The 12142-nt window shown below is 47.6% G+C and overlaps 1 protein-coding gene across 12 annotated transcripts in view; it reads right to left on the minus strand.

The window, feature by feature from the left end:
• The window catches only part of Nav2 (neuron navigator 2), a 625897-nt gene that overhangs the window by 216378 nt on the left and 397377 nt on the right, over positions 1-12142 (minus strand). For all 12 annotated transcript variants that reach the window (XM_050122142.1, XM_050122136.1, XM_050122147.1 and 9 more), the window contains one exon: positions 11333-11385. In XM_050122142.1, the coding sequence (XP_049978099.1) occupies positions 11333-11385 (53 nt within the window). The remainder of the gene's footprint in view (positions 1-11332; positions 11386-12142) is intronic.

The raw sequence follows: 12142 nt of genomic DNA on the forward strand, positions 1-12142 counted from the left end.
GGGAGTAGCTGCCGCCCAGTTATAGCCAATTTTTCCCATAAAGAGCTAACTCACTGTTGCCTGATGGATCATCTTCCCACCAAAGCAGTAAATCAATTTTTATCACTCTCATTTAACTGAAAACATCAGTTAGGCTTCTTTTTTTTTCTTTTTTAAGTCTTGTTGACCCTGCACTTGAGACTTGCAGGCTACCATCCTGCACCTCTGCTCCAGGGAGCACAGGGACTCATAGTTCCTGTGCGTACACACAGGCCCTGGATGCCTTCAAGAGCAAGCAGGCATTCCACGCTAAGCTCTGCTACATGGAGATATAAAAAGAAAATTAAAAAAAAGTTAAAAACCACACATACAAAAACCAGTCCTTTGATGCTAGGCGGAACATAAGAACCCCATGAGGGCATGTGCAGGGAGGTGGGTCCAAGCACGGGGCCCAGATGGCTTTTATACAAACCATGATCCAAATGCTTATAAATCATCATTGGGTTTCTTATTCTGCTCAGAAAGGCCTGAGGCATGCTGCACAGCCCACCCCACCCCCGCGCCAGTGTCCTGGCATACACCAAATGCCTCCCTAAGCACCAGGTTAGCAGCTACCCCTCTCAACATCTCAGGACTGGCAGAGATGCGGGAGGAATATCCCCCTCAGATTTCCCTTGAACATTTACCAGGTTTTGCTTGTAAAACCGCTCATGTCTAGTAGGGAACACAGTGAGCTAAAGAGATGAAAACATTCTGTTTATATTACAAAGCTTTATTATTGTCATACAACCCGGGGTCCAGTGAGATGGCTCTGCAGGTATATTGACTACTGCAAAGCCTGAAAACCCTGACCCGAGTTTGATCTCTGGAATCTATGCAGTGGAAAGAGAGAACTATACTCTGCAAGTTTGTCCTCTGACTCCATATATGCATCATGGTACATGCGAGCTTGTGCATGCACACCCTGCACACATGCACGTGCACTCACACACACATACATACATACACACACACACACAAACAATCTTGGGGGATTGTTTGCATGTAAAATGTGATAAGTCTCTTGCAAAATTTGCTTAAATGTCATGGGAATTACAAGACAGACAGACATACATTAGGACCCTGAAATATATCGATGGAGTAACTGAAAGGTCCTAGAGATCAAGCAATTAGGGCTGTAGGCAAGTCACACTAGGGCTGTAGGGAAGCCACAGATAGGTCCGAGGCAGACCTCATCAGCTTAGAATGTGCCATGTTCTTAAAGACTGTCTCCCAGAAGAGCACTCGATTAGACCCTATGCTAACCTCAGCAGACGTTTGGAAATACTGTCAACTTAGATCATTTGGAACACCATGATGGCTAGATACTATGCTCAAGTATATTTGAACAGGTACATCCCCGGAGGGGCTTTCTTTTTTCTTTTCTTTTTCTGAAAAAAACAAAAACAAAACAAAACAAAACAAAAAAAACTCCTTTTTTTCCAGACAGTCTTGCTACATAGCTCAGTCTGTCCTTGAACTCAAGGCAATCCTCCTGCCTCAACTTCCTGAGGTACTAGAATTACATGTGTGTGCCCAGCTGAGGCTTTTCTCTTGACTCTAAGACAATGTTGGGCAAGGGGTTTGCCAGCTTGGTGGCCTGGGCATCTCATGGGAGCTTGTAAAGGTGGTCATCTCTTCTACTCTTCCCAGACCCCTGAGGTAAAAAAGCTGCAGGTTTGGGTCCAGAACCTTCCACTTGCCACGTTCCTCATACTCAATGAAGTTTGAGAAGCCTTGCTTAAGAGGCTTAGCCAAGCCAAAACAACCTGTTACTTTGGTGTCTTTTCAAACATCTTTTTAACTGTAATGTGAGCCATGATGCCAGGGTGGCTTGTGGGTTCCAGACCAGTTGGTTTCATGGTGAAAACCTGTCTCAAAAAATTAAAAAAAAAAAAAAAAAAAAAACAACCTGGAGCTAAGTGAAACTGTAAGAGAAGATGTGGATGGGAGGATTTCTTGACCTACAACAACGTGGAAAAAACTTCAAGCATTTTAAAGTATTATTACAATCTGTAAAAATCTGCGTCTGCCTCTAAGAAGTCCCCAAGTGGTCAGATCATTCACAGTTTAGCTCTTCCATCTGAGAAACACGAGCTGAACACGTGTGACCTGGACAGCCCAATGCCAGGAGCAAGGCAACGAGATGGAAAACAGGCTACTTGCGAGACAGAGCCTTGGAGTTATTTAATAACACATAAAATATGATCAGTCTCTCATAAAAATGGCTTAAACATCATGTCAATTACAAGACAAACATACGTGAGTTGCGGAGCGTGAGCCACTCGAGTTTACATTTGCAGAAGAACTGTATCCATCAGCAACAGCTCTGGGAGCTCAGATGAAATGGCGCAGCCTTCCATGGCTGCTCAGAGTCTGAGGTACCTGTGATGCAGGGGCAAGAGAGGGGGAGAGAATGTGCCAGAAATGGACTATGACTGTTCTACAGGCCTCCTGCCTGCAGCTCCTTCCTCTCCTTCTTCATGTATGCAAACAGGGGAGGCACCTCCCAGAAAAGTCAGCCTTCCACGAAAGAGCCTGGCTAGCGGTGGCCAAGAACCCCCAGGACTTCCCTTCTGATCTGGTAAGTCACTGTGTTAGCTTTCTGATGCTCCTAATGTTAGGAATATTTCTTAATATTAGCTCCCTGACGAAGCAAAAATTCCCAATCAAGCCAAATCAAAACAAGCCAAAATTAAGAAATATCCAGGTTTAATGGGAGATCTGTGCTCTTGGGTGGCTCCCAAGGGGAAAACCAGGAAGCCGCAGGAATGCGACCTCCGGGAGGAAGAAAGGGAGACCACATGTTCTTCTTTTGGGGGATCACTTAAGTACCCTGGGGAGTGGTCCTGACCCACCCCCAGGGAGGGGTCAGGACCTGGCCTGCTGGGATTTGAAGTCCAGACCAGGCCTGGGGGCTGGGATAGATGCCAGGGACTGGGACCTACGCTCCCAACCTAACACCTATCACAAGCTTAACAGCTTTTGACAACACATTACTTTACATGGGTCAGACGTCCCAAAATGGCCTCGGAGAGCTAAGTTCACAAGCTCTGGTCACTTGTGCTGTAGGGCTGTGTCCATTTGAGCAGCCTCCACAGTAGGATGTTTTCCTAGCGCCCCCAAATTCCATGGCTCATGGCCCCTTCCTCTGTCTCCAAAGCCTATTATTTCCTGCCCCGTAGAGGATCCTGGTGCCCACCCCAGGGTCTGCCCAGATAACTATCTCACGTTACAGTCCTTAGCCTGCATAACAGCATGTGCACAGGTCATAGGGATCAGGATGCCACGTCGATGCGGGGTCCTTGCTCAGCCTTACTTCACTGGGTACCTATTTTTTGAGCATGGAGAAATGCCTCGTTGCACAGATCAATAGGGAGTGGGGAGGTGGCATGTCATGGGGACACCCATCTGATACACACTTGATATGAGCCCCTTACACCAGCCCCTTCTCCTCCGATAGCCTGCCTAGGGCTTCCATTCTCTCTCTCTCTCTTTTTTAAGAGTGAAGCCCAGCTCACACACCAAGCAGTCCTGCCCATTACAGTCCATGCTGGTCTTCCTTTGCCCTGACTTTCGTTCCCACTGAATAATTCCCCATCCTGAGACTCTGCTTCTGCCTCCGTGAAGGGTATGTTTCCATCACGGTGTTGCGGTCAGTTCCCTCCTCCTTTGATCACGGTCCATATACAAGGACATGCGATAATGAAGGGATCTGCTGGAGTCAGGCTTCCGGCATGTGAGCCTCAGGGTGCCGGTCATTAGAGCTAGGTGACTTCGGTCATTCAACTGCTGTCTGTCTCAGTTTCCTTCATTATAAAATAGAAGTAGCCATGCCCGCTTCCACAAGATATACGAAAACAGACAACACAAGGTGTCTACAGCACAGTGTTCAGCACACAGTGTGTACAGCGTGTTTCCTGTTCAATACTATAGGAAAACAGTAGAAGAATACTAGGAACAATGGCTCTGCGGTGGGAGAGAAGGGAGGGGATGCTCTTTATTGTGACCCTCAGTCAGCCCTGCAGAGCCCCGCATCCAAATTCCTCATTAAACTTAATAGAATGAACAAAATACACTCCTCATCCCGCAAGCTGTCAGGAGACTATAATGAACCGCAGCATCCGGACAGGGCTCATCTTAGAATGCTGGCTTGTCATCCTTGCCATCTCGGTGTTAGTCTCTGGCAGCATCCCACGGGGATGCTTCAGCATGCTATGAGTTATCTGTCCTGACTAGCGGCATTTCCTAGCCAAGTCTTCTAGATCAATCCAGGAAGAATTAAGAGAAGGAAAAGAAGTTTCTAGAACACTGCTAAATTTTCCTAAACTCCTACAAAGAGCTTCCACCCTGATACCCAGCATGCCCATTGCTGCCTAGTTGAAGGTGATGAAACAGGAATAATACATGCAGACCTCCTACCACAAACACACCTGTGCCAGCTCCTTCCTTTGTCTGTCTGTCTAGCAGACATGTACTGAACGTCCGCTGTGTGTCAATCATCTCACCTACAGAGGCTTTGGTAGCTCAGGTGAGAGATACAAACCTCCTAGAAGGATGGCTCTGGAGAATACACACACACAAATATCAGGCACCTAGTTACATCAACTCTTCTGGAAACAGTTGACCTGAGCATTAAAGCCCTCGCTGCCCCAGAGGGGACACACAGTAGGTCATCCTAGGAGACCAGACAATGCATATCAAGGTACAAAACCTGACCACTCCCAGCCTTCCTCATACACCTTGAGGGGTCCATCAGCGGAACTAAAGGGGACAGTAACTGGATCCTGGGGGCTTTCTAGCTACTCTCGTGTGTGCAGAAGAAGGATGGAGAGCTAATAGTCTTTTTCAGGAAGCCTGAGTGCAGTTCCCAGCACCAAAGTCAGGAGGCTCACACCCTCCTGTAATTCTAGTTCAAGGAGATTTGACACTTCTGGGCTCCTTGGGCACCTTTGCTCACTCATCCACAAATCTACACACAGACACATACACACATAAATAAAAACAAACCTTAGTGGGAAAAAAAAAGAGGCCTAAGGCAAAGAGACAGACATAGAGACTGCTACCACCTTTAAAATGTCCTAGCACAACCCGACCACCAGCACGGAGGAATGGCCACTGGGTAGGAAACCATGGATGCTGCCTGCCGCTGTTGGTCCTGGCTTCTTCCTATTTTGCTATAAACTCTGAGTGGCCTCTGAGCTTTCCCTTGGTCCTTCGCGTTCTGTAACATGTGTGTGCCCTTAAGGCCAGGTAAAAATAGACCCAGGAGCCTGGTGCAGAAGCAACTCAGCTGCCCAAGGATCTCAGACACTCCCAAGACATGCTGCTGGCTTGCTGGCAGCTGCCTGGAGGCCTCCTGGTAACTGTGTCTAGAAATCTGATCTGGTGGCAGATGTCCCTCTCCTGGCCCAGGAGGCCCTGTAGAGAATGAGGTTGAGAGACCTGGCGCCCAGAGGCATCTCAACTAGGGGCCACCTGCCCCTGGCAGCATATGAGTTCTCAGTGACAGGTCACCTCAGGCCTTTCCCAGAAATACCCAGAACTCTCCCTCCCTTCCTGGTAACTCCTAGCTAAGCCTGCGGGCCTGTCTCCAGGGTCCGTACACATGAAGAACAAGGACTGGTAAGGAGGACAGCACCATTTTTTATTGTGCCCCTTCTCCACATCAGTGAAGATCCCAACTCTTCTTCCTCCTGGGTGAATAACCTGTTCCTCCAAATCTTTGGTTTCCATATGCAAATAAAGATTAAAAATCATCCCTCCACCTTAAAATCATGCTGGTCCCTAATGTTGCCAGACTGATGGAATTTAGAATCACCGGAGAAACAAGGACATCTCTGTGTCGGGGGGTGGGGGCTTCTACACTGGTTTAGGTGAGGTTGGAAGATTCAACCCAATATGGGAGGCACCAATGCATCAGCTGGGGTCCCAGACTGAAGAAAAAGGAGACAGCGAGTTGAGTATCAACATTCATCTTTCCCTGCTTCCTGAATTCAGGAACAGCATGACCCAGATGTCCTAAGCTCCCACCTCTATGCCTTCCCCAAAATGATGAACTGTGTCCTCAAACTTCGAGCCCAGGTAAGGTCCCCTGCCTAGCTGCCTCTGTCAGGCATTTGTCATAGCAATGAGAAAAGTAACTCAACAACAGTGTTGAGATCGGTACACAAGGAGGTGGGCTCCTGGCACGTGGTACCAGAGGCGTAAATTGAGGCTTGCTCACTGAGGTTTTTTTTTCTTTCTTTCTTTCTCACATGATCCAGAGAAGAAAGTGAAAAGCTAAAACTAAGTGGATTAACGGGACCACACTGTTAAGAAGGCTGGACCCTATGCTGAATGTGTGTTTCTGTAAGAACCTGCCTACCTTGATTCATCATCCAGAGAACAGGATGAGTGATACCCCATGCTCGGCACACAGATCATCTTGTAGAAACTGCAAAGCAATGCTACCAAGCAGGTACTGTCCTGGTCCTGGTGATCAACAGAACCCGGTCCTCAGACATACCCTGGGACAGTGAGTGACCTCAAGATGCATGTGCATTGCAACTTTAAGGGTCAGAAGAAACAAGAAGCCCTAATCCAATCACAGAGGAAAGAGATGGGGGAGGACCAGAGCTGGCACCTGTTACCTTGGCCCCGAGGCCTGGTGCCACCTTCCTCCTTCCTTGGCTCCATCACTGTGTATCTCCAGGTACTGGCCTTGGAAAAGGTTGGCCAGGGTAGGCCTACCCTAAGCTATCCACCCCTCTTGTAGCATCAATTCTGCTTTTATCACTTGTGAATGGGGGTTCTACACAGAACACTGGGCGGGGGTTCTTCCCATGGAGCTTGAAGAAGCTTGCATCCCCTTGTCTATACCTAAGTGCAGACTCTAAGAAGGGGGAGGGATTTGGGTTAGCCTAAGGTCTCTAGAGCCCCAAGAGGACAATGGGCCAACCTCTGGGATCCACATTCTATTAAGCTATATGCAAAATTCTGGGTCTCTACCACTTGAGAAGGAGAGAATTGGTCTTTGCCCTCCAATGTCTCAAGAGTTCTACATCCTTAAAGACATGAACCACTAAAATGATAGTATCAGCATCATCACCACAGAAACTGCCAAGGAGACAGGGAGATCACCTGCCAGCTGCAAGGAAGTGAACTAAGGAAGGATGTTTACCCAGTACTCTAACAGCCCATGGAGCAAACACTGTCTGCTTTAGTGTATTTCACCATTTTAATTATTATCAGCTATCAGGATATTCACGGCCCCATTAGTTCACACACAAAAAACCTTTATGAGCTGTGTGCTATTATCATTCCCACTTCAGAGGACAGGAAACTGGAATCTTCAAAGATTAAACGATTAGTTCCAGGGCACAGAACAGCAGGAAGGAGCTGAATCTGCCCTGGCTTGCACCCCAGGCAGTCCTTGGTCTAGGTATTCCAGGAGAAAGCCAGGGAGCCACAGGGGGGCCAGTGGGCAGTTGGAAAGGTGGCCTGACTGGAGGGAAAAGCAGGCCTGAGTCCCCTTTCTAAAAGGTCCATCTCCATGCCTCCCCCAAAGGCAAACAGAAAGCCACATTGCTTAAAATTATGATTAAAAGAGAAAACCACAGCCTACCACTGACTAGTCTAAGGCTCCACAGGGAACAGAGCCTCGAGATCTCATGGGACCGAGTTACAGGCGAAAAGGAGAACCCAGTGGCTGCTCAGCACCCCCTGGCTGAGCTCCAAGCAATGTTTTTCCTTCCAAACTAACACTTAATTCTGCTGAACAAATCATCTGAAAACCAAAGAGATGCCCCCTTTGTTGCCATGGCAACATCATACAGCCAAAACATTTCGGCCAGCTTTGACGCACACACAAGCTTACTTAAGGGTCAGTGGGATATGTTTGGTGGGGGGAAGGGGATGGGGGTTGGGGCAGGGAATGCTGTTTCTGGAGATCTATGTCCTAGGATTTGGCCCCAAAAGCTTCAAAGCCAGACTGAAACAAGCTAACAGACTCCATAAAAACAAGATGAGGTCAGGTTTGCTTTGGAAAAGTGAAGCCCTCGCTTTATCAATGATGTCAAGAGCTGGGCACTGAGGGTCATGGATGCTGAAGGTTGAGCATCAGGCTGCATCCTGGGGACGGTACTGACTGATCTGGTGCCTATGCTTCTACCTGCCAAGGCAGCGCCATGGCAGTCACAGCCAACCAGGAATGGAAGGGCTTATAACCAAACACCACCCAGACACATGCTGATGCTGATGGGAGAAGTCAATGACTCCTTCCTGCTGGGCTGAACTGCCATTCAGCTGAAGGTCTTGGATCTTTTCCTTCAGAAAGCTTTACTCTGGGGCTGCCCCAGATGCAGCAATCTGGAGGTGGAAAGAGAAGCAGGCTTCTCCCAGGTCTAAGCAGTCCTCCATATCTGTGAGATCTGCCATACCTTGGTCTTTTCCAGGCCCCGCCTGTCACCATGGGCACAACAGGGCAAGGGTAGACGCTGCAGAGCAGCCAGAAGGGCCGCAACTACTGCAGCCTTCCCAGGTACCTGCCTTAGAAACAAGTGCCCTGGGGTGGGATGGGCTAGAGTCCTGGTGTTCTAACTGTTCCCTTGCCCATTCATCTGACTGTCCTGTAGGTTAAGACCACATCTGGCTGCTTGCTATTCTCCTGGCTTAGTTCAGGGCTTGGCACCAGGAGACATTCTGTGACTGTTGGCTGACAGACAGGCCAATAGGAGGCAATGCTATGTCCCTTTTGTCTACATGCCTCTACCCCTGGAATTCCAGCCCATTTTCTAGTGTTCTCACTTCTCTGTGCTTTAAAAGGAGAGTGGGACTCAAAGCAGGCTCCCAGTGTGGTTAGAGAGGAAACTAGAGCTCCTGGCCAGCCTGTGGGAGAGCATTGGAAGGGAGGGAAAGTGGCCTCTCTTCCAGGTTTGTTCTTCCTAAAGCTCACTGACCAGCTGACGTGTTAGCCCCCTCTTGGAACAGTTGCTTTTCTTTAGTTCCTTTGCTAAAGACTCCTGGTGGATATTCCTTTTCTATATTTTGGAGAAAGTCACTCACCCTCCCTGTAGAATAGCCTTATAAGGTCTCATCTCACTGTGTGTAATTTTCCCTCTACCAAAACAACAGCAAAAGGTCATCACTGATCACCCTAAATAATGTGTGCCGGGCAGTGGGGGTATCCACCTTTAATCCCAGCACTTGGGAGGCAGAGGCAAGCAGATCTCTGTGAGTTCGAAGCCAGCTTGGTCTACAGGGCAAGTTCCAGGACAGCCAGAGCAACACAGAGAAATCCTATCTCCAAAAACCAAAACAAAACCAATAAACACACTCACAAAATGATAATAATGATGATGACAATGATGATGATGCCTGACAGGGAGATTAGCTTTTTAGGAACCTAGAGATGGTGGCTGGCATACTCTCAAATTATATTTGACAGGAGTACAAATATTTCAACTGTCTGAACATTTACACAGATGTCATGCACCCACACATGCATGCATGCATGCACACACACACAGTCAGTCAAAGCAACACCTCTCTTCCCGTAGCCCTGTCCCATGCATTTGTCACTGTTGTATGTCACTGTAAAGGACAACATCCTTGTTGTACACATCAGCATCCTCCTCATCTTCAACAGAGCAGAATGGCTACCACATCCATGCTTCATTTTCCGAGATTCATATCATCTTTGCTGGACCCTTCTCCGCTACATTTGCTGTCAGACTTTGTCTGCATCCCCACTCCAGACTGTAACCAATTATCACAGGCAATTATAGAATTTTATATTGATGTTCTAAAAAAGAAAAAAAGCCACACTGCCCCCCTCCAAGTACGAACATAGCTGAGGGGAAGCCACAAGATTGCCTTGCTGCTGTGATAGTGTTTATAACAAACACATTTGCAGATAAAAATAAATTTTCACAGAAGAGTCTAAGATGGTGATATTTTCGAAGCTTGAAAGTAGACTTTAATGACAAGCAGCATCTCCAATAAACAGTGCAGAAAATACATTTGTGCCAAATAAAATAAAAGGCTGCCTACCTTCGAATGTCAGCTCTACACACATGACAACGAGCTAGGACCAATGTGCTGATATCTGTCATAGAAGGAAGGAATGCCTCTCTTTCATGAAGATAGCCCTGTGTATGGAAAATGCTTGCACTGAAATTAAGTCTTCTAGTGTCCAAAATTTTTCAATTATTAATATACTAGACAGCTGCAGGAGCACTAGTAAAAATAGCAGCCAAGGCTTCCCAAGAGTCGGAACAGTTCTCAGAGTTCTGTCTGGGGATTTTCCTACATAAGGAATGGCTGGTCTGTGGATCAAACAAAAAGAAACAAGGCCTCCTGGGGCTCGCCCAAGAGAAACTTGCTTCAGAATGTAAACTGGAAAATCACACTCCAAGACACACACACACACACACACACACCTTTATAATAAAAAGAGGCTTGGTGCATTTTAAAAAGTTGTCTAGAAAGGCTATCTTCTGTCGAACTCTTCAGAACACAAACATGTCAGAAAATTAAAGAGAGCTCGAGAAATGGCAGGCCCTCTGGAATCTCTGTGACACCTGTCAAGCAGTGAGGAGTGGGGTGGGGATGGAAACTGATTTTACGCCCTTCTTTACATTTCTGGAAGCGAATCCGTGTCCAGGTTTTCAGACATTCTACCAGGCTCTGGCAAGACGCATTCTCTGAGTGAAGCAATCCATGTTCCCACATCACAGGACCCCATTCTCCCAACAAGTGACAAGAGAGGAATTCAAAGACTTGGCAACAGGAGGAAAGGACACACCAGACTAACTAGTTTTTGCATTTTTAAAGCTTAAATGCATCTCACTTGCGAGGATGTCGCTAGTCAAGGTTGCTGAGCCACCCTTCAGTTATTGCTGACCACCACAGTGCAGACTTCAGTCCTTCTCACTTACAGGCAACCAAACCACATGTCCCACACTGATCCGTAAGATCCCACCAGCCCATCTGAATCTCTGCACCCCACCGAGGCAGAAATGGCCACAGACTTTCAGCCATAGAGTGTCCATCATCTGAGCATGCATGTGTATGATTTACTTCCAATATAAAAGAGGTTTCATTTTTGCAGCCTGACAATCTCTATATAGGTGCCACAGCCATTTTTTATAAATGCCAACAACGAATGTGTCAGAAGCAGAAAGCGCAGCTACTTGGGGGTGGCTGATGGTGAATTAGCACAACCCCGTGGAGCCGAGCTTCTGGTGGGAATGTTTTTCAAGCTGGTCGGGCCTCTCAGAGTCACAGCTTGCTAGCCTTACACAAACACTACCGATGGACCCACTCCACTTACCATTTGCGATCTGTTCTTTGGACAGCCATTGATGTCTTCAATCTTGTCGTTCGCTGTAAAGGGAAACAACAAGTTAGCAAAACAAACAGCAGAGACACATTCGGGAATGACTGTCAGAACGCCTGATTCTAAGCAAGTCCTAAGGCCCACACTAGGGCCTGCCCGATCAAGGCTGTGTGTGAAATGCGGAGCCTCATAGAGCAAGCCTGGAGACTTACTCATCAAGCTGCCATCCTCCGGGGACAGCTGGGGCAAGGTCATCACCACTTCAAGTAGAGACAACTGCACTGACATGAGGGGACATTGTGGCAAGGCCTGACCTGGGAAACAGTTAGCTGCGATTGCTCAGCAGGCTACAAAGACACCAATTTAACTGTAGCCTCTCCACAAGGACAGGATGGTTCTGAGAGGACTGGACCACTTCTGATTCAGCAGGTGGGGACAGAAGCCAAATGAAAGCTGCTCAGAGCAGCTGTAACCAGAAGTACCAGTGTTGCTTTGGCTGTCCTGACATCATGCAGTGGAGACGAATGAGGAAATGGACAGAGACCCCAGAGCACCTTGACCAAGACCACACAGCAAATCAGGGCTGAAGGGAAAAAAGAAAGGGGGTGCATGGAGTAAATAGAGACAAAGTACTAATGCGGAAGGAAGAGCCAACTTCCTGCAGTGAATACCATTTACCACACAGCAGTAGGAATTCCCAGGAAATACAACCAGGGTATCTGCAGAGAGAGGTCAGTGGGAGCAGTAGAAAGCTACTGATGCTGCTTGTTTGCATCAGCTCGAGTCCCTCAGCCATGTTGCTCA

The sequence above is a fragment of the Alexandromys fortis genome, unplaced genomic scaffold (genome assembly GCF_014885135.2).
Source record: "Alexandromys fortis isolate MF-2015 unplaced genomic scaffold, M_Fortis_MF-2015_v1.1 scaffold_170, whole genome shotgun sequence".
Lineage (NCBI taxonomy): Eukaryota > Metazoa > Chordata > Mammalia > Rodentia > Cricetidae > Alexandromys > Alexandromys fortis.